At 44.2% G+C, this 19,869-nt stretch overlaps 1 protein-coding gene across 2 annotated transcripts in view; it reads left to right on the top strand.

Annotated features, from left to right (window-relative positions):
• Positions 1–19,869, top strand: part of NIPAL2 (NIPA like domain containing 2) — a 191,647-nt gene that overhangs the window by 103,108 nt on the left and 68,670 nt on the right. For both annotated transcript variants that reach the window (XM_082259221.1, XM_082259222.1), the window contains exon 5: positions 6,334–6,455. In XM_082259221.1, the coding sequence (XP_082115347.1) occupies positions 6,334–6,455 (122 nt within the window). The remainder of the gene's footprint in view (positions 1–6,333; positions 6,456–19,869) is intronic.

The raw sequence follows: 19,869 nt of genomic DNA, 5'->3' as shown, positions 1-19,869 counted from the left end.
TTCCCATCATATGACTCCTGAAAAAATGCTGCAATCTGGCTTTCAATAGGATTATGGGAGGGGAACAACTGTAGCTAGTAGGCATTGAGCTTCCAGGGCACTCTGGGGAGGTCTGTCAGAAGACGGATCGTAAGCTCCACAACAAGTGGAGAATGGTCTGATACTCCCCAAGTATGGTATACAATATTAGAGACCTGACCTAGCGTAAGACCATTACCCACGCAAAGTTCTATCTGAGATAAGGATGAGTGTGTTTTAGAGAAGAATGAGAATAATTTAGTGGTAGGGAATTTAAAGAGTCACAGGTCTAGTAGACCAGCCTCTGACAGAAACCCACCCAGAACCGTGCCCCCCCCCCCAGGATGGGTCCTCGGGGGATGGCGGCCCAAGAGAGGTCAAGATAGTAGTTGAAATCCCCAATGATCAGTAACGGGAGATCAGGTTTGTCTACCAAATAAGTCAGCAGAATTGGTAATACATCTCTTGAAAATGGGGGCGAGATATAGACAAACGCTAGCACCAAATTCACATTGTACAATTTACAATAAAGGAACACATACTGACCCTCGGCATCTACCTTTTGAGTCCAATTCCTGGAACATCAGCGATTTATTTATCAGCACACAGATACCCCGGGAATAAGAGGTATGGGTGGAGTGATAGAATTTGGATGCCCAAGAGTAGTGCAGGGAACGTGTCGTCTCTGCAGTCAGGTGGGTCTCTTACAATCCCACTATGGCCAGGTAAAAGTTCAGGAGGCACGTTGGGATCATAGTGCATTTTAAAGGATTATTCACACCCCTAACATTCCATGATACTATAGGTATCGACATTGGACAGCAATATGGAATACATTAAAGAAGTGGACTAACAAGGGATCATAAAGTTGTCACCTGACCGATAAGCCATCTGTCTAATGGGTAGGTCCAATAGACTTGGAGGACATGAATGTTGGTGTAGTGCACGTGTACCAGGAAACCAAGCAAAGGACTGCGAGCAAAAAATACTTATGAGTACAAGTTTCTGTTGAAAGTCAAAACAAACATTACCAAGTGAAGGGCGCAACTGCGCCATAGAGACTGAGTGCAGCACCACACCCCACTGGTGTTTAGTGGAGTACCCCACTGCTGTTTAGTGAGAAGCTGTCAGAGCCAACAGCTTATCGTAGGCAGTGGAGGCATTCCCTGCTGCACATCCACATGTATACATTTGGCTGTGGGGTCTCCACCGGGTATGATTTGCTGTCGGCTTTGACAACTTCCCAATGAGATCGCTCAGACGGATTCAAAATAATGGCCAAAAATGCCTAAGCTTATCACTAGTGATAATGCAGGAAAAGAATTGGGAACTGTTCTTTATTAGCCCATTATAGGAAGTACCTAAACAATGACTTTCATGGCAGGATCATCAAGTGTTATATTCATGGCAGCTTTTGATTTTAAAAGAGAAAAAAATAATCTTTAAATTTCATTAACCTGTTAAACTTAGATTTCAGTGATATAGTTATAGCTCTGCTTTATTTTTGTTTAAGTTTGGGGTCACTGGACTGGTTATTCAATTATTTTGTCTGAGAACGTATGATATTGGAACACTAGCGGTGATTTATGTGTGCACAGCTGTAAATGCTGCTTTCTTTATTATTTCTTTTATAGGTTTCATGAGCTCTGCTTGGCTTTTAGCTTTCATTTGATACAGAAACAATTTAGCACCAAATGGCACTCGCTTTCTGCTTTGTGTGATGATACAGATTTAGGAAATAAAAATGCTCCAAAAGAAACACAGAGGCTGTCATTGCTGACCTGGATCAAGTATCCAATTTTGGAAGGTCAGAGTGAAGTCACAGCTCCTAATCTGCGTATTTGTTCCTGGAACAGCAACTCTTAAAGAATTGAAGCCTGATGATCAATATGACAATCATAGAACTGGTAGTTTCATAAGGGGACAAAGGCAGCATCAACACTTACTCTGTACAGATTTTCTTAAAGTTGAAGTCCACCCTAACACTAAAATCTGTGCATCTACAGACATCCATGATCTATCACTAACCTATCTAACCCTGTAAAGAAGAAATCAGTATACATACCTTTTTTTTAAGCCGATCCAACCCGATCCCACACTGAACTGTCAGCCGTGGCTTCACTGTGTAGGCGGGTGCAGAGAACACTGCCGACAATGGAAGCCCCATAGTAAGTCTATGAGTGAGGTCACTCCCCATTAATTTCACAGCCGTTGTCAGCTGTGTCCTCTGCAGAGCGCCTGCCGCTGGAGACCGGATCAGCTTCAAAAAAGGTATGTATACTGATGTCTTCTTTACAGGGCTTGATAGCTTAGTGTTAGATCGTGGAGGTCTGTAGATGCAGGGATTTTAGTTTTAGGGTGGACTTGCACTTTAAGAATTCATTCACACAGGCATATGTGCAGTTTCTGCACAGAACAGAGGTTCTTGCTGGCAGACCTGGTAGAAAATACACACCTAAAGTACTTAGCATTCAATTTTTCTAATTACCTTACATGTGTATTCGTATAGAGAATAGGTACAGGAACTCCCCTCTCCCAAGTATCTCCTTGTCTCCACACCCTAACCACTTTCATGTACCGTCCCTTGTTTCTACCTCATGCTCACCTCCCAGTACCACTTTTAGAGAAAACCAAACCAAGTTTTGCTTTGTGGTGCCAAGTAATCTGTATGGAATTTGGTAATTATAATAAGAAAAGCTGTAAAATAGATCCCATGCAGTCCCATGCAGTCAGCAACAATAGCCCCCCAAACAAAAATAGATCCCCCGTAATAATAGACACCCCCAAAAATATTAGATCCCTTTAGCAACAATGGCCCGCTTACAACAAAATACCACCTTGCAACCACAGACCCACCCCAGGAACCATAGACCCCACCAGCAACAAAATATCTCCCAGCAGTCAGCACTAATAGACCCTCCAGCAGCCAGCAACCATAGACCCCCTCCTCAACAATAGATCGCTCCCAGCAACAATTGACCACCAGAAACATAAGACCCCCTCCAGCAACAATAGACCCCCTCCCTCAACCATAACCCCCCCCCCCAACTACAATAGATCCCATAGCAGCCATCAACAATAGACCCACTAGCAGCCAGCAAAAATAGACCCATCCCTCAACAATAGACAAATGAGCCACTAGCAACATAAGATGGTGGAGGGGGGGGGGGGGGGTCTTATGTTTCTAGTGGGTCAATTGTTGCTGGGGGCAGCAACAAAAGAATAACCCCCCCCCTCCAGGAATCATAGAACCCCCAGGAGCTGGCATCGTGAAGATCCTTAAGCACAACCCACTATCCCCTGCCACTGCATACATTCAGTGCTGAATCCTATAAGGCTGCATTTAGCCTATAAAACTATATGCGGTACACATCCAAACACAGGGATTTAGACACCCATGTAAATGGGCCCTAAATCAACACAAATACAATCAATACAAAGAAATTTGCATACATTACCTCCCCCCACAAAGAAGATGTGCAATGCTCACATCACCTGCGGCCTGCACTACTGATCACGGTCCTCCACCACCTTCTGTAGTTCCTCCCCCCTTCTCTATGTCTCTACAGAATGCAGTAGAAACAGTGATGAGCAGATGGTAGTGCAGAGGAAGATCTATATTTTTCTAAACCACTACCTATGGGCTGTGGCCTTATATACAGTGCCTTGCAAAAAAAAAACTCACTGAATCAGTTCCAAAATGAGAACACTGAGAACGATGGTCCATTGGGAAGTTACATTACATTATATCACTGATTGGCTTTTGGGTTCTTTAACCCATATAGGTTTATGGATACACATCCCTTCACTACCAGTCCTGCTCTCCCTGTGACCTCTGCGTCTGCTTGAGCCCCCCCTACGGCTCCCGGGTCAGACTTCCCAATGGACCATCGTTCTCAGTGTTCTCATTTTGGAACTGATTCAGTGAGTATGGAGTCTTGATGATGGCTTTGGTTTTTATTCAACACTCCGTATATGCACATGTACATCATTAATAATTATATTTTCTTACTTTGGATAGATATGAAAAACACCCATTTCTGATGAAGCGAACTACATTTTCGCGAAACGCGTCAAGGGTGCCATACTTTTATCATGCTTTGCCTATGTTTGTATGTAATCATTATGTATGTCCATGTTGCCATTTTATACATTTTTTACTTTTATGTATTGGATGTATTTGATGCCCCTGAGCAGTCCATCATGTCTCTTTTTGAATGTGCTTACTATTATTTGTATATTTATTCAATAAAACATTTTTATATGATATACTTCATTGATTTTTCATGAGTGTGTAGCCTCATCTAAAGTCCCCTGGGCAGCCTTTTTTCTTTTTTTTTTCTTGTTTTAATGCAATTTTGGGTTGGAGGCACAATACTCGGATGGGAGATCCAGATCACACCCCGTGTTTTTATGTAATGATGATAAATAGAATCCACCTGTGTGTAATCAAGTCTGCATATAAATGCACCTGCACTGTGATAGTCTCAGAGGTCCGTTTAAAGCGCAGAGAGCTTCATGAAGAACAAGGAACACACCAGGCAGGTCCGAGATACTGTTGTGGAGAAGTTTAAAGCCGGATTTGGATACAAAAAGATTTCCCAAGCTTTAAACCTCCCAAGGAGAACTGTGCAAGCGATAATATTGAAATGGAAGGAGTATCAGACCACTGCAAATCTAAGAAGACCTGGCCGTCCCTCTAAACTTTCAGCTCATACAAGGAGAAGACTGATCAGAGATGCAGCCAAGAGGCCCATGATCACTCTGGATGAACTGCAGAGATCTACAGCTGAGGTGGGAGACTTTGTCCATAGGACAACAATCAGTCGTATACTGCACAAATCTGGCCTTTATGGAAGAGTAGCAAGAAGAAAGCCATTTCTTAAAGATATCCATAAAAAGTGTCGTTTAAAGTTTGCCACAAGCCACCTGGGAGACACACCAAACATGTGGATGGGTGCAGGTGCTCTGGTCAGATGAAACCAAAATCGAACTTTTTGGCAACAATGCAAAACTTTGTTTGGCTTAAAGCAACACAGCTCATCACCCTGAACACACCATCCCCACTGTCAAACATGGTGGTGGCAGCATCATGATTTGGGCCTGCTTTTCTTCAGCAGGGACAGGGAAGATGGTTAGAATTGATGGGAAGATGGATGGAGCCAAATACAGGACCATTCTGGAAGAAAACCTGATGGAGTCTGCAAAAGACCTGAGACTGGGACGGAGATTTGTCTTCCAACAAGACAATGATCCAAAACCTAAAGCAAAATCTACAATGGAATGGTTCACAAATAAACATATCCAGGTGTTAGAATGGCCAAGTCAAAGTCCAGACCTGAATCCAATCGAGAATCTGTGTAAAGAACTGAAAACTGCTGTTCACAAACACTCTCCATCCAACCTCACTGAGCTCGAGCTGTTTTGCAAGGAGGAATGGGCAAAAATTTCAGTCTCTCGATGTGCAAAACTGATAGAGACATACCCCAAGCGACTTACAGCTGTAATCACAGCAAAAGGTGGCGCTACAAAGTATTAACTTAAGGTTGCTGAATAATTTTGCACGCCCAATTTTTCAGTTTTTTATTTGTTAAAAAAGTTTGACATATCCAATAAATTTCATTCCACAATTTTATACCTTTATGTTTGAAGCCTGAAATGTGGCAAAAGGTCGAAAAGTTCAAGGGGGCCGAATACTTTCGCAAAGCACTGTGTACATCATGCTGAAATTATGTACTTGAAAGATGACATTATTTTATATTTTGTCTGAATACAATAGCAGGCAGTTCGGATTCCTTCATCCATAGTGTTGCAGCCAGTCGAAAAATAAGCACAAGAGAGGAAATGTACAAGTCTGTGTATGTAACACCAATGTTGCATAGTAAGGTTGGTAGGTACAACAGTCCATCCAGCTGAACCTCATTGTTTGTGTGTGACTTTTTTTTTTTTTTTCCATATCTCAGTACATTGCCTTTGCTAAAACACATCTAAAAAACTATGCTCCCTGCTGACACCACCAACTGTGGAAGGGAGTTCCACATCCTTATCGCTCTAACAGTAAAGAACCCATTACACAGTTTGGGATTTAACCACAATTGTGGCACAGCAAGAAAAAAAAATATGAAAGACACCTAAAAATACATCTACTCTAATAACTTAGAATTTTTTTTGCCTGAACTACACTAAAACCGTATATATTCCATATATTCCTTTATGTATAGTACTGAACTGCTCTGCTCTGAGATGAATAGCAAAAGCCAGATGCAAATGTTTTATTTTATCCAATTTTTCTAAAATTCTTGTTTGCTTTAACAGGTGGGACCTTAGCAGTTACGGGAACATATCTTCTGGTGACATTTTCACCGAATGTATTTCAGGATATAACCGCACTGAAAGTAGAGCGATATGTTATGAAATGGCAGTTCTTAGTTTACTTGGTAAGTTTCTTTTGATTTTTTTATTTTTTTTTTAATTGTTATTAAAGACTGTAATATGAATATTAATAATGACAAAACATAATTTTGAACATTTTAAACAAAAATGTATTGAAGCAAGTTTCATACATGATATACACTGCTAAAAAAAAATTAAAGGAACACTTTGAAAACTCATCAGATCTCAATGAGGAAAAAAATATCATGCTGGATATCTATACTGCTAAGGACTGAGTAATGTGTTAGGAAGGAAAGGATGCCACATCGTTTAATGGAAATTAAAATTATCAACCTACAAAGGGCTGAATTCAAAGACACCCCAAAAATCAAAGTGAAAAGATTAGGCAGGCTACTCCATTTTGCTAAAATTTCATTGCAGCAACTCAAAATGGTACTCAGTAGTTTGTATGGCCCCCATGTGCTTGTATGCATGCCTCACAACGTCAGGACATGCTCCTAATGAGACAACAAATGGTGTCCTGGGGTATTTCCTCCCAGATCTGGACCAATGCATCACCGAGCTCATGAAAAGACTGAGGTGCAACCTGGTGGCGTCGGATGGACCGAAACATAATGTCCCAGAGGTGTTCGATTGGATTTAGGACAGACGAGCGTGGGGGGGCCATTCAATGGCATCAATCCCTTCATCTTTCAGGAACTGGCTGCATATTCTCGCCACATAAAGCCGCGCATTGTCATGCATCAGGAGGAACTTAAGACCCACTGCACCAGCGTCAGGTCTGACAATGGGTCCAAGGATTTCATCCCAATACCTCATGGCAGTCAGGGTTCCATTGTCTAGCCTGTAGAGGTCTGTACGTCCAACAATGGTAATGCCTCCCTAGACCATCACAGACCCACCAAGAAACTGGTCATGCTGAACGATGTTACTGGCACCATAACATTCTCCACAGCTTCTTATGACCCTTTTGTGTCTGTTACATGTGCTCTGGGTGAACCTGCTCCCATCTGTGAAAAGCACAGGTCGCCAGTGGCGGACCTGCTATTTCTGGTGTTCAATAGCAAATGCCAATTGAGCTCCACAGTGCCTGGCAGTAAGCACAGGGCCCACTAGAGGATGTCGCACCCTCAGGCCACCCTCATGAAGTCTTTTTCTGATTGTTTGGTCAGAGACATTCACAACAGTGGCCTGATGGAGGTCATTTTGTAGGGCTCTGGCAGTGCTCATCCTGTTCCTTCTTGCACGAAGGGAGCAGATACTGGTCCTGCTGATGGGTTAAGGACCTTCTAGGGCCCTGTCCAGCTCTCCTAGAGTAAATGTCTGGAATCTCCTCCATGCTCTTGAAACTGGGAGAAACAGCAAACCTTCTGGCAATGGAACGTGGAGAAGCTGGAAGCCTGTGCAAACTCTATAGGGTCCAGGTATCGCATCCTGCTACCAGTACCAGTCAGAAAAGATAATTAGGGGAAAAAGAAAATTCTGTGGCCTCCATCTGAAAAACCATTCCTGTTCACTGTTGCCGATCTAGTGCGCCTGTTGTTAATTTCATTAACACCAAAGCAACTGAAACTGATTAACAAGCCCCTCTGCTACTTAACTGACCAGATCAATATTCCAGGAGTTTAACTGTCTTGATGCTTTACTCTGAATAAAAAGTGCTCCTTTTAATTTTTATGAGCACTGTGTTTATTTATGGTAGTTTTTGGCATCCTCCAAACTCCATGATAAACTTTTTTTTTTTTTTATTAATGTCCCTGTGCAAAAATAAAAAACACCCCAGACTACAATGTTCACCTATAATCTGGAGCAGTCATCCACAGTAAAAATGAGCTAGATGTTCGAGCGTTCGATTCGAACATCGGGTGTTCGTGTGTTAACTGAACTACTCACATTACTGCTGACTCGTGGTCCAGCAGGCATGGTCAGGGACATTACATTTCCTTCACAGCGCACTGGGTAACTCTGCCAGAAGCTGTAAAGGATGCAGGACCGGGTTCAGTGCTGGAGCTTGTTCCGCCACCACGCCTCCAAAAAGCTGGTGGGAATTCTGCCACATCTGTCTGCTCCACCCCCTCCTCGTCTTCTTCCTCTATGGCCTCTTCTGCTGAATTGTCGCAAGCAGTCAGGCTAAAAGATGCCTTGCGGTGCTTCAGTTGGTCTGTCTAGGGGACAGGAGCCACACCAGGCCAGAGATTCTGTCAGCTCTGCAGGGGTAGGCTTAGAGGTGGTTGACGCCACGGCAGCTTGAGCCAGGAATGGTTGTATGCGATAACGGCACCAACCTCCTCTGACAGGGACACTTAAAACACAATCCATGCTTGGCACATTTGGTGGTGCAGCATTTCTTTAACAGGTACCCGGGCTTACAAGATCTTCTGAGGCAGGCCAAAGAAGTCTGTGGCCATTTCCGGGGGTCATACAATGCCAGTCCTCGGTTGGCTGACATTCAATGGGAATTCAACCTGCCTACCAACCGCCTCTTTTGTGACAGGCCCTCCAGGTGGAACTCAACATTGGCAATGCTGCAGTGGATGCACATGCAGCAGAGGGCCATCAATGAGTACCTGTGTGAGTATGGCACAAGGACAGGCTCAGGGGAGCTTGGCTTCTTTTTGCAATGCCAGTGGCTGCTGATAAAGGATGCATGCACTGTCCTGTCTCCATTTGAGGAGGCCAGAAGGATGGTGAACCCCGACAATGCATGCATCAATGACACTGTCCCTTTAGTCTTCCTGCTGGAGCACACGCTTCATGGAATCATGGACAGGGCACTTGAGGCAGAACAGTGAGAGGAAGAGGCGAACTTTCTTTCCTCACAAGGCCCCCTTTATGCAGATACTATTCCTGCGGGGCCGCAAAAAACACAGGAGGAGGAGGATTGTGGCAGCATGGATGAAGAGGATAACATACAGGAGTCTTCAAAGGAGGGTTTTCATTCTCTAGAAACCCCAGGAGTTGTATGTGGCTGGGGAGAGGTTGCTCCTGACAATGTCATCCTTGGTGACCCAGAGGACTCAGAATCTCATGGCTCCTCAAACTTACGCTGCATGGGCTCCCTGATTTTGCAAAGCCTGTGAAAGGTCCCGTGGATTTGTGGTATCAAGGAGAGGGATCATTACTGGTTGGCAACTCTTCTTGATCCATGTTACAATTGTAAACTTGCAGAGCTCATTCTGCCTTCGCAGAGGCAGCAGAGGAGGAAACCTCTTGAGGACGCCTTGAAGAAAAATTTGTGTAACACCTTTCCAGACACTGGGAGGTAACCATTTCCTGGACAAAGTGTTTCTGAGGCTTTGTTCGGTCAAAGGAGGAGCAGCGGAGAATGCCTTTAAACAATTCTCAGCGCCCAGGGCTTTTAGGTTTAAGCAACCATGGGCAGCATCTGCATCATATGGTGCAGGATTATTTAGGGGCAAGAGCAGACTTGGAGACCTTTCCAAATGAGCATCCACTGGGTTACTGGGTCTTAACCACTTGCCGACTGCCTAACGCCGATCTACGTCGGCAGTCAGCCCCTCACAGGCAAAGTGACGTAGGGCTACGTCACTAGCTTGTGAGGGTCTAGGGAGCGAGCGCGCGCCCCCGGAGGCGCGCTCCCGCGTGGTCACGGACCCCCCCGTGCGTGTGACCAGCGGACCCGATGTCCGCCGGTCACTCGGCGATCGGCGGGGGAGAGGGAGAATGTCAGGCAGCTTGTGTAAACAAGCCACCTGTCATTCTCCTCGCTGTAAAGACACTGATCACACGGATCTAGTATGTAGATCCGTTGATCAGTGTCCTTACAGCTCAAGCCACAGCCAATCACAGTAGAAAGCACGCCCCTAGGGATACACACAGCCCCTCCCTCCCAAATAAAGTTAACCCCTTCACTACCAGTGTATTTTTACAGTAACAGTGCATATGTATAGCACTGATTACTGTAGAAATGTCACTGGTAACCCCAAAAGTGTCACAAATGTCAGTCAAGGGTCCGATCTGTCCGCCCCAATGTCGCAGTACCGCAAAAAAAATCGCAGATCGCCGCCATTACGCGATTTTTTTTTTTTTTTACCAAACATAGGTAGCATAAAACAAATTGGCCGAAAATGTTAAAAAATTTTGATTTTTACATTTTTTTTGGGGGGAATTTCATATAAAAAAATTTGAAAAATATTGCTATTTTTGCAAAATTGACGCTCTTTTTTTGTTTATAGCGCGTGATCAAAAAATCGCACAGGTGATCAAATACCACCAAAAGAAAGCTCTGTTTGTAGGAAAAAAAGGACGCCAAATTTGTTTAAGTACAGCGTTGCACGACCGCGCAATTGTCCGTTAAAGTCACGCAGTACCGAATCGCAAAATACCCCCTGGTCAGAATGGGGGTAAAATCTTCCGGGGCTTAAGTGGTTAAGGATGGACCTCTGGCCAGAACTTGCTTATTATGCAATTGAGCTGCTGTATGGTTTCCAAAATGAATCAGTCCCGGATCAGCAGCAGCTATAAAGCCCCTAATGCTGATGTAAATGATTGAATTTGCTAGGGATCTGGGATCCCTTGAAGACTGCATATGCTGCCTATCCTATTCCTGAATCTTGATTATGCTAGCTTTCAACAATGTTTTTGGTTTAGGGCAATGCCAAAACCCAAGGCCAAATTTTTCTGCACTCGTTTGACAGGTGCATGCGATTCCAATTTTTATTTATTTTTTAAAATTTTTAACAGCAGGGCTCGTTCCTGCACCCAGCAAGAGTAACTGTGAGGGGTTACAGTGTTCAGGCACCACCAACACCCAAGGCCCCATTTTCTGCACCTTTTTGACAGGTGCATATCATTTAAATTTTTTTTTTCTAATTCTTAACAGCAGGGCCCGTTCCTGCGCACAGCAAGAGTAACTGTGAGGGGTTACAGTGGTAAGGCACCACTAGGGATGGCCAAACGGTTTGGGCCGAGCATAAGTTTGGCCTGAACATCGCCCATTCAGGTACTCGCCTAACACCTGATCTTTCTCTACACTTAGCAGGATGTTCGCCCACTGAGCGCACAGTCAATAGATTGTTAAGGCTGGAGTGGAATTTAAAAAAATAATAGTTAAAAATGGGGTAAAAACAGCTTGGGGGATCCTTTGAGTCCGGTATGGCTTTTAGGGGGATCCCCATGACAGAATTAAGACAAAAATGGCATGGGGTCCCCCCCCAAAATCTATACAAGGCCCTTTTGAGTCTGTATAGATTTGAAGGGGAATTCCATGCCAATATTTTTTTTAAAAAATGGTGTGGGGCCCCCCAGTATCCCTGCCAGGCCCTTTGGCCCCTAAGAGCTGTCAAACCACGAATAGGCAGTCCGTGGGAAGCGTTCACCGAGAGCGGAGCTTTTTTTCTTTTTCTGGGTCAGCAGGTGCGGCGGGTGGTGTAATTGACCATGGATTTACATCGGGGCCACTATTTTTTTTTATTTTTGAATAAAGGACTTGTGAAAAACTGTCTTGTGTGTTTATTTTTTTTTTGTACACTTTCTTGGTGAATGGGTACAGGTACGATGTAACTGATACCCATTCACATAGGGAGGAGGGGCTGGGATCCGGGGGCCCCCTTGTTAGAGGGGGCTTCCAGATTCCGATAAGCCCCCCACCCGCAGACGCCGACCACCACAGCCCAGGGTTGTTGTGAAGAGGCCCATCAACATGGTGACAGTGTGCTCTGGGGTGGGCCCCGCCCCCCGGCCCAGAGCACCCCCCCCCCATGTAGAAGACATGTAGCCTGGTATGGTTCAGAAGGGGGAGGCGCTCGCTCATCCTGTCCCCTTTCCTGACCTGCCAGGCTACATGCTTGGATAAGGATCTGATATGGCTTTTGGGGGGGACCCCCTTTTTTTTTATTTTGGCGTGGGGTTACCCATAAAATTCATACCAGACCCGAAGGGCTTGGTAAGGACTGGAGGAGGGAACCCTATGCCATTTTTTTCTTTTTCTTTTTTTTTTCTGTATTGCCTAGAGCTAACAATACATTACAGCCACAAAAAAGTTTTAATGACATTTTTTCCTTTTAGAAATATCAGTATTGCTGCAGCAGGCTCCATTCATCATACAGATGCGCCACTTTACAGGCAAATTAAGGGGACCCCCCAGGCACGATATTTTAAAGGAACTTTTCATTTTTATTGTTTAACTTTATGCATCATTAAAATCACTGTTCCTTTAAAAACGATCCTTTTAAAAAAAAACTTTTGCATATCTCCTAGGGCAGTACCAAAGTCCCCATACACTTTTGTGGCAATAACTTGCATATACAGTAAGCCGTTAAAATGACGATTTTTTATTTTTTATGTTCGCGCCTCATAGACTTTAATAGCGTTCGCATATTCGCTAGAACTTTTTCCCTGTTCGAGATGTTTTGGTGCGAACCGAACAGGGGGGTGTTCGGTCCATCCCTAATCCACAGTGCCTTTTTGTCCAGACTGAATGATGCCTAGTGTTATTCAGCCTGTAAGACTGAGGGTTCTACTGTGAACACAAGGTGTCACAGCTCTACCCTCTAGAGAGACTTTCTCCTGGCGCCATTTTTTCACAGTATATTAGTGCAGAGTGGTGCTGACTTCATTATGCCATTGCTGCAATAAAAAAAAAAAAAAATGCAAGCATAAAAACAGAGCTGGAACACTGAGAAATAATTTGTGTAGTTTGCCCACGTCTAAAAAAAATATGTTTTTCATTAACTTCCCAGGGCTCTGAAGAAGTTTAGGAATAAAGCTTGGAAAACTGTTGTTAAATATTTTTTAACATTTCAAGGGAGGCAAAACTTGTATTGCCTTAGGCCTCTTTTACGCAGACGGACCGATCAGGTCCACCTGTCAGTTTTTCATGTGGCCCCTTTCAGGTGGCATCCATTATTCTCTATGGAGGAGCGGACACGTGTCCGTTGACACCTGCAGACATCTGATCCAGTCTTGTCTGCTAAAAACAGAGGATTGAGATCCCAGGCGGTCCATTTCCATCCGACCGCCATAGAGGACAGTGGGCTGAGAGAGATCCCCTTCTGAGTTGGCGAACTTCGCCATTGTGAAGGAGGCCTTACTGTTTTAAAGTGACAAAGATTAAAGTGCTAGTAAACCTAAATATAAATAAAGTCCCCCTACAGTCCCCCATAATGTGCTATTATGCACTGCATGCACACAGGAGTCGCCAAAGCAGGACAGCACCCTCTGGATCCATGGCACTCTGTGTCCATGCATGAAGAGAGCACTGCGCCTGTGCAAATTTTGACTTTAGCTCAAGCCAATGCTGGTATTTACTAAACCTTACGAGTTCGAGCAATTGCAAAGGTGCCTACAGTTAAGACATTTTATTTTTGACTTTACTACCACTTGAAACATTTCTAAACCTGAAACTTTTTTTCATTATAGATAAAGTAGAGAATGTCTAAAACACTTAATTTTTTTATGCATTCTTTTCCAAAACCATAGACCAGTGGGAGCCATTGGCTTCTCCTGCTGCTGTCAATCACAGCCACTAAGGAGGGAGAGGGGCAGATCAGAGCCGCAGTGTGTGTGTCAATGGACACACAGAGTGTGGCTCAGGAGCAAAGCCACAGGACTGCCGCTCATAGCAAGCACCTTCCTATGGGGGCACTCATTAAGGGGGAGGAGCTGGGGCACCTGTGGGGAACCCGAGAAGAGGAGGATCGGGGCTTCTCCGTGCAGAACCATTCCACCTTGAAGCGCAATAAGTTGGGCACCAGGGGGATAGACATACAACTTTCATTTACAACAACATGAAGTACAAAAAACCAGTGTGACCGCAGTGAAGCCAAGCTTGGAGATCAAACCGGTACGAGAGATACAAGGTGTTCTTGATTGAACAAGGGTACATTATCTGCCCCTCCTCTCCACCTCATCGAGTGGCACTTTAAAACTCTGAGATAAAACCAAATTGCATCAATTCGTCTCTTATATCCTGCCTTGATTGGATGAGGGTAGATTTTGACATCATCTGCTCCTCCTCTCCACCTTGTCTAATAACACTTTAAGATTTTGAGATGAAAAGGTGTAAAAATGCATTGATTCTTCCCCTACATTTTATTCTTTCCATCCCTTATATCTTTTCTGGATTGGACAAGGGTAGATTGTAACATCATCTGCCCCTCCTCTCCACCATGTCCAATAGCACTCCAAAAAATTTGTAATGAAAAGGTGTAAAATGCATTGATTCTTCCTCTACATTTCACTGTTTCTGTCCATTATAAACATGATCTCAACATACCTGAGCTGCTTCCCAAAGGGCATTGTTCCCACCAGGGAACCTAAGTTGGCCATAGACGGATCGAAATTCAGCTGGTTCAGCAGAGACTAGCTGAATATCTATCTGTGAGGTCCTCCCTGTTCGACAGAAGTCAATCACTATATCGACCTCTGTTGGAATGGCCACACTGGAAAACATTTGTTGATTAGCGGCTGCATCCAATTGGATGCAATTTCTGATCAGTATATTCTGACCGTAGTGGAAGCCACTGTCAGAATACAATGTCCTGGTTGGGGTGGGGTGGATGGGGGAATCTGTTTTTTTTTTTTTTTTTTTTCTTTATTTTTTCATTCAGCCAGCAGGCTAACTGTCTATGCCCAGCTATACTTTGCTGCTTTTTTAAATTCATTCTTAAACATTATTTTCCCAAAATAGATTTTTTTAGTATTTCCAGAAAAATAACTCTGCATTCTGCTTCTCTAAGCATGTTGCATTAGCATTCCACGCACTGACAGCAGAGTGGCATCAATTAGAGCACAGTTGGGCTCGCTGTCATTACGTCGGTAATCTGTGCTGTCCCCTTTGTGACATTGTTCATATTGATTTATCCTAACATAGACACAGCAACCACTGATTTATCCTATCTAACCCATTCAAATGTCAGTGCATAAACAGATTTATGGAAGACAAAACACTGACTAAAACACCCCGATGGCACGAGAAGCAGAGAATGTCAAAGATTTCCAATTACTGGTGTAGATGGTGAGAATCCAGAGAATTGCTCAGCCCTGTGCACCTTATAAATTCACTGTTACTGTGACAATTAATGTCATTCTTAATTAAATGATGTCATACCTTCCATAACCATCTGTTCTGTGTGGTTCCACAAGTAAAAAATAGAAAGCGAAGATAAAAAATGTTTGCTTGGGTGTAAATAATTAATTATCATCATTTGATTAACAAATCTATAAAGCAAAACCTTATTTATTTCCTGCTAGTGTTTAGCAGTATATTGTTATTTTTTTATTATAAAGGTGTGCCTTTTGCTAGTATGCAGCTGAAATGGGGATGTTCTGGCTTATATGTAGAGAAAAAGAACTAACTGCAGCAGCCAATAGGTACTGATCTGCCAGCATTTTCATGATGAACTCTAGGAACTAAAACTTTAATATAAATATATTCCTTAATAGGTACAAAGGATATAGAACCCACACTGTGACTACCAAATGCCTTTACAACCCAGATATCACCTTGTAAAAGTAGCTGTGACATCTTCACTGGTGTACATAGCCGGTGCACAGAGCAGAGCTTTGGGAGGGGGCCTTAAGGCCCCACCCACTACAGGCTACCTGCAAAAAAAATAGAGGAAGGGCGAAGACCAGACCAGTCACTTTGTGTCAGGGAATCCCCGTGAGACATCTGGTGCGCAGATATGTGCGTGGTATTTCCCACAGAGCGGTTACCAGGAGCGCACATGCATGCAAAAATTTGCGAACGTGCATAATTCCTGATGGTGCCAGACGGGCTATTTGAAAGGATGCTCATGCCCATGTTCTGGGCTGACTGATCTTCAGCTGTATCCTGTATGATTCCCTTGTTGCTGACCCGACATTCTCCTGACCTGATCTTGGATTCTGATTCTGATCTGTCGTTCATTCATGACCCGGTTCCGTCCCTGACTCCGGCTTTGCTTATGATTTGGTACCTCGCTGTCCGCCTGTTGATGACCCTGGCTATTCTGTGATCAGGCTTCTGTCTCTGATCCTGGCTTTCTGTCCTGTTCGAGTGCCTGCTTGGCTGTCTGCTGTAACAGCTCTGTGCACCGCTGAGTGTTCCTGCCTCAAGTCTGCTGAGAGCTCTGACAAGCCACATATCCTGAATCAACAGCGTAAGCGGAGGGCCCCTTTAGCCTGGGCTAGATTTTTGAACATTACCATTGTTCCTGATCCAATGGTTCGTCAGTCTCCTTGGGACCGCATCTCTTCAAGTTTTCCCATCAACATCTGCAGGCACTTGCCCCTCAGGACCCCTCTGTTCCACCTTAAGTGGGGCCCTGGCTGGAGATCTAAGAGAGGCCGACCTCATCATTTTAGTCTCCTATCATGTACGTGAAACTTCGCATAAGCGGAGAAAGGAGGAATGACCGGTCCTTATTGCAGGAAGCTCTTGTGCAGAGGTAACGTTTCACACTGCATTAATTCACAGATCCAAATGAAAGAAGACACAAAGCACACCAAGATTCCAGTAAGAATACACATGCCTCTTGTATTCAGACAAGATTTGGTTATTGTGGAGTTCCGCTTTAATCTGCTGTAACATGAAGAAAGGGGAAATCTGATTTCTAGGCATTACAGAAGTTGGAGTAAACTTGAAATAACTACCTCTAAATTCCTTCCCTAAACATTATGGGCGCCATAACACAGTGGAGCATATTTTATGTGCGCTAATATGTGTCTTTGTTGTGTTTTTTAATGACATGCATTATTATTATTATTATTATTATTACAGGTACTTGTTTAGCGCCATCAATTTACGCAGCGCTTTACATACGTATTATACATTTACATCAATTCCTGCCCTCAAGGAGCTTACAATCTAAGTCTCATTCATACATATACATACTAGGGCCAATTTAGACAGGAGCCAATTAACCTACCAGCATGTCTTTGGAGTGTGGGAGGAAACCGGAGTACCGGGAGGAAACCCACGCAGGCGCAGGGAGAACATGTGAACTCCAGGCAGGTAGTACCATGGGTGGAATTTGAACCGGTGACCCTAGTGCTGCTATATATTAAAGTGGTTGTAAAGGCAAAGGTTTTTTTTTACCTTCATGCATTCTGTGCATGAAGGTAAAAAACCTTCTGTAAACAGCAGCACCCCCAGACCACTCTACTACTTACCTGACCCCCTGTCGATCCAGCGATGTCCACAAAGCCTTGCCTTTCTGGGGAGTCACACTCCTGATTGGCTTTTGGCAGCAGCGGGAGCCAATGGCTCCTGCTGCTGTCAGTTACAGCCAGTGAGCGAATCAGGAGATGGAGGGGATGGGGCCAAGTCACGGCTCTGTGTGTGAATAGACATGCAGACCCAGGGGTCGGGAGTGCGCCTGCTTCGGTGCCCCCAGAGCAAGCTGCTTGCTGTTAGGGCACCTGCCAGGGGGGGAGGAGCCAGGAGTGCCAGCGTGGGACCGGGAAGAGGAGGATCCGGGCTGCTCTGTACAAAACCACTGCACAGAGCAGGTAAGTATAACATGTTTGCTATTTTTAGAAAAAAAACAGACTTTAGTATCACTTTAATATACATTCTAGGTCTTTTATAAATAAATGTTTCATTCCCAGTCTAAATCATGCCTTTTTTTTTTTTTTTTTTCTTTTTTGCAAAGTTATCAAATTTTTCTACATGCTTAAATTAGATGTATTTTTTTTTACATTTCGTTACTGTGAAAGTGTCGAGTCCATTCTAGGGAGGAAGTTTTAGAGTTTTCAAGGGAAAAGAAGTTAAGGCGAAATCTTCCATTGGGGACATCTGTTCTAGTGGCAACTGTCTATAAAAAGGGGGTTTTCTCTTGCTTTGGAGAGATTTTACAGTATCCTTCCTATTGTGGTTTTGGCTCAAGAATATGGACAAGTTTGACATTGGCCCAATACAGCTACACTAGGTCAATCATGCCACGAGCATTCCTTTTTTACCATCAGCAGTGGGGTGGGAAATACAACGCCTGAAGCTCACAGGTCCAGAAATGATCAATGGCTTTTCGGGTTCTGAACAAATGCAAACTCATTCCAAGCCAGGAAGTGATGGAAAATTTCCATGATGGGTCAAAAACAGCTAAAAAATCTGATCTAATCTTCCTTTTTATTATCCAAAAAAAAAAAAAACATTTTGCCTTGCATACACTTTAAGTCTGGATGCTAGTTTTACTTACCTAAGATCCAGGAGTGAGGGGTTCCCAGGAATCAGGATGTTTATTACCATTATTGTATTCCATACACTGCTCAACTGTTGTTGAAACCTCCTCTTGCAAATACTGGACAACTGTAACAGAATAGTTTAAAGTGGAACTGAACTCTCCCTCGAGGTAAGTCACCAGTAGCGGTCCGTCCATTAGGAGCACCGCCCCCCCCCCATCCATCCGTCCGGCCCCCTAATCTACATGCAGGGCGCTAGATGCATGGATTCCAATGAGGTTTTTTGTTTTTTTTTTGAAGCACATTATTAGAGCCAAACGTTTTAATAGGCTTATAGGTTGTGTGACAATAGCGAATGAATATTTGCTATTGCCAAATGATTCTCTTCCCGGCCAATCAGGAAGTGGGTCCTGAGACCTGTTTCCCAATTGGCCAAGGAGAAGGCATCCTATTGGCGGAGGAGGAGGAGGGAGGAGATGGCCTCCAAGAGGGGACATGGAGGAGACTGAGGGGGAAGCCGTCGCCGCCTGTCAGTCCAGAGGAACAAGGTAAGTAAACTGGCTCTGAAGGGGGGGGATAAGGTGTGGACTGGACCCTGGCATGACGGGATGGGGGGGTCAGTGGCCAGGTCTGTCTGCCCCCCCCCCCGACAGATGGAGTGCCAGCCGCCACTGGTTTTAACCCCTTCAGCAACTTGGGATGGGGAGTGGGAGAGCATATGGGGGACGGCAATTTTTATTTTGCCTAGGGTGGCAAAAATCCTTGCACCGGCCCTGGATGCAGCCCTTCCATCTTTGCCAAGACTTCTTCTGGGTTCGGCATCTTCGGCCAACTTGATGGGCTTGCCTTGGTAAATGTAACTCCCATGCATGTGCAGTGGAGTTAAATAATCCTGGCACCAAGGTATAATGAGATTGTACACTCAACTGTGTATGTGTGGCTCGGAAGAAGCATTGCTGGCAGCATGTAACACACCTTTATTGCAGGGATGACATACAGGGGTTGAGTTACTAAAGGCAAACAGGCTTTTAAAGAGTGTTTGTTTTCTTAGTGAATATGGTGAAAAATTCACCCAATCAGAGTCAAGTAAAAAACTACATTTCTGCTTGCACACGATTGAATGGTGGAAGCCAGCAGTCATGAGCTTTACCTCATTCATTAAGCTAAGGGAAAATTCCCTCGCAAACTGAACAGCCTTTGTCCCCTTCCACACGAGTGGTCCGATCTCTGCCTGTCAATTTTTCATGCGGACCTGATTCTCCTATATGGAGTGACAGATGTTTCCACCTGCCTACTACCAAACCGATCCAGCAAAAACAAACTGACCGCCTCTGA

This window comes from Pelophylax lessonae, assembly GCF_965119305.1.
Source record: "Pelophylax lessonae genome assembly, chromosome: 5".
NCBI lineage: Eukaryota > Metazoa > Chordata > Amphibia > Anura > Ranidae > Pelophylax > Pelophylax lessonae.
This window is presented reverse-complemented; position numbering and strand designations above follow the sequence as displayed.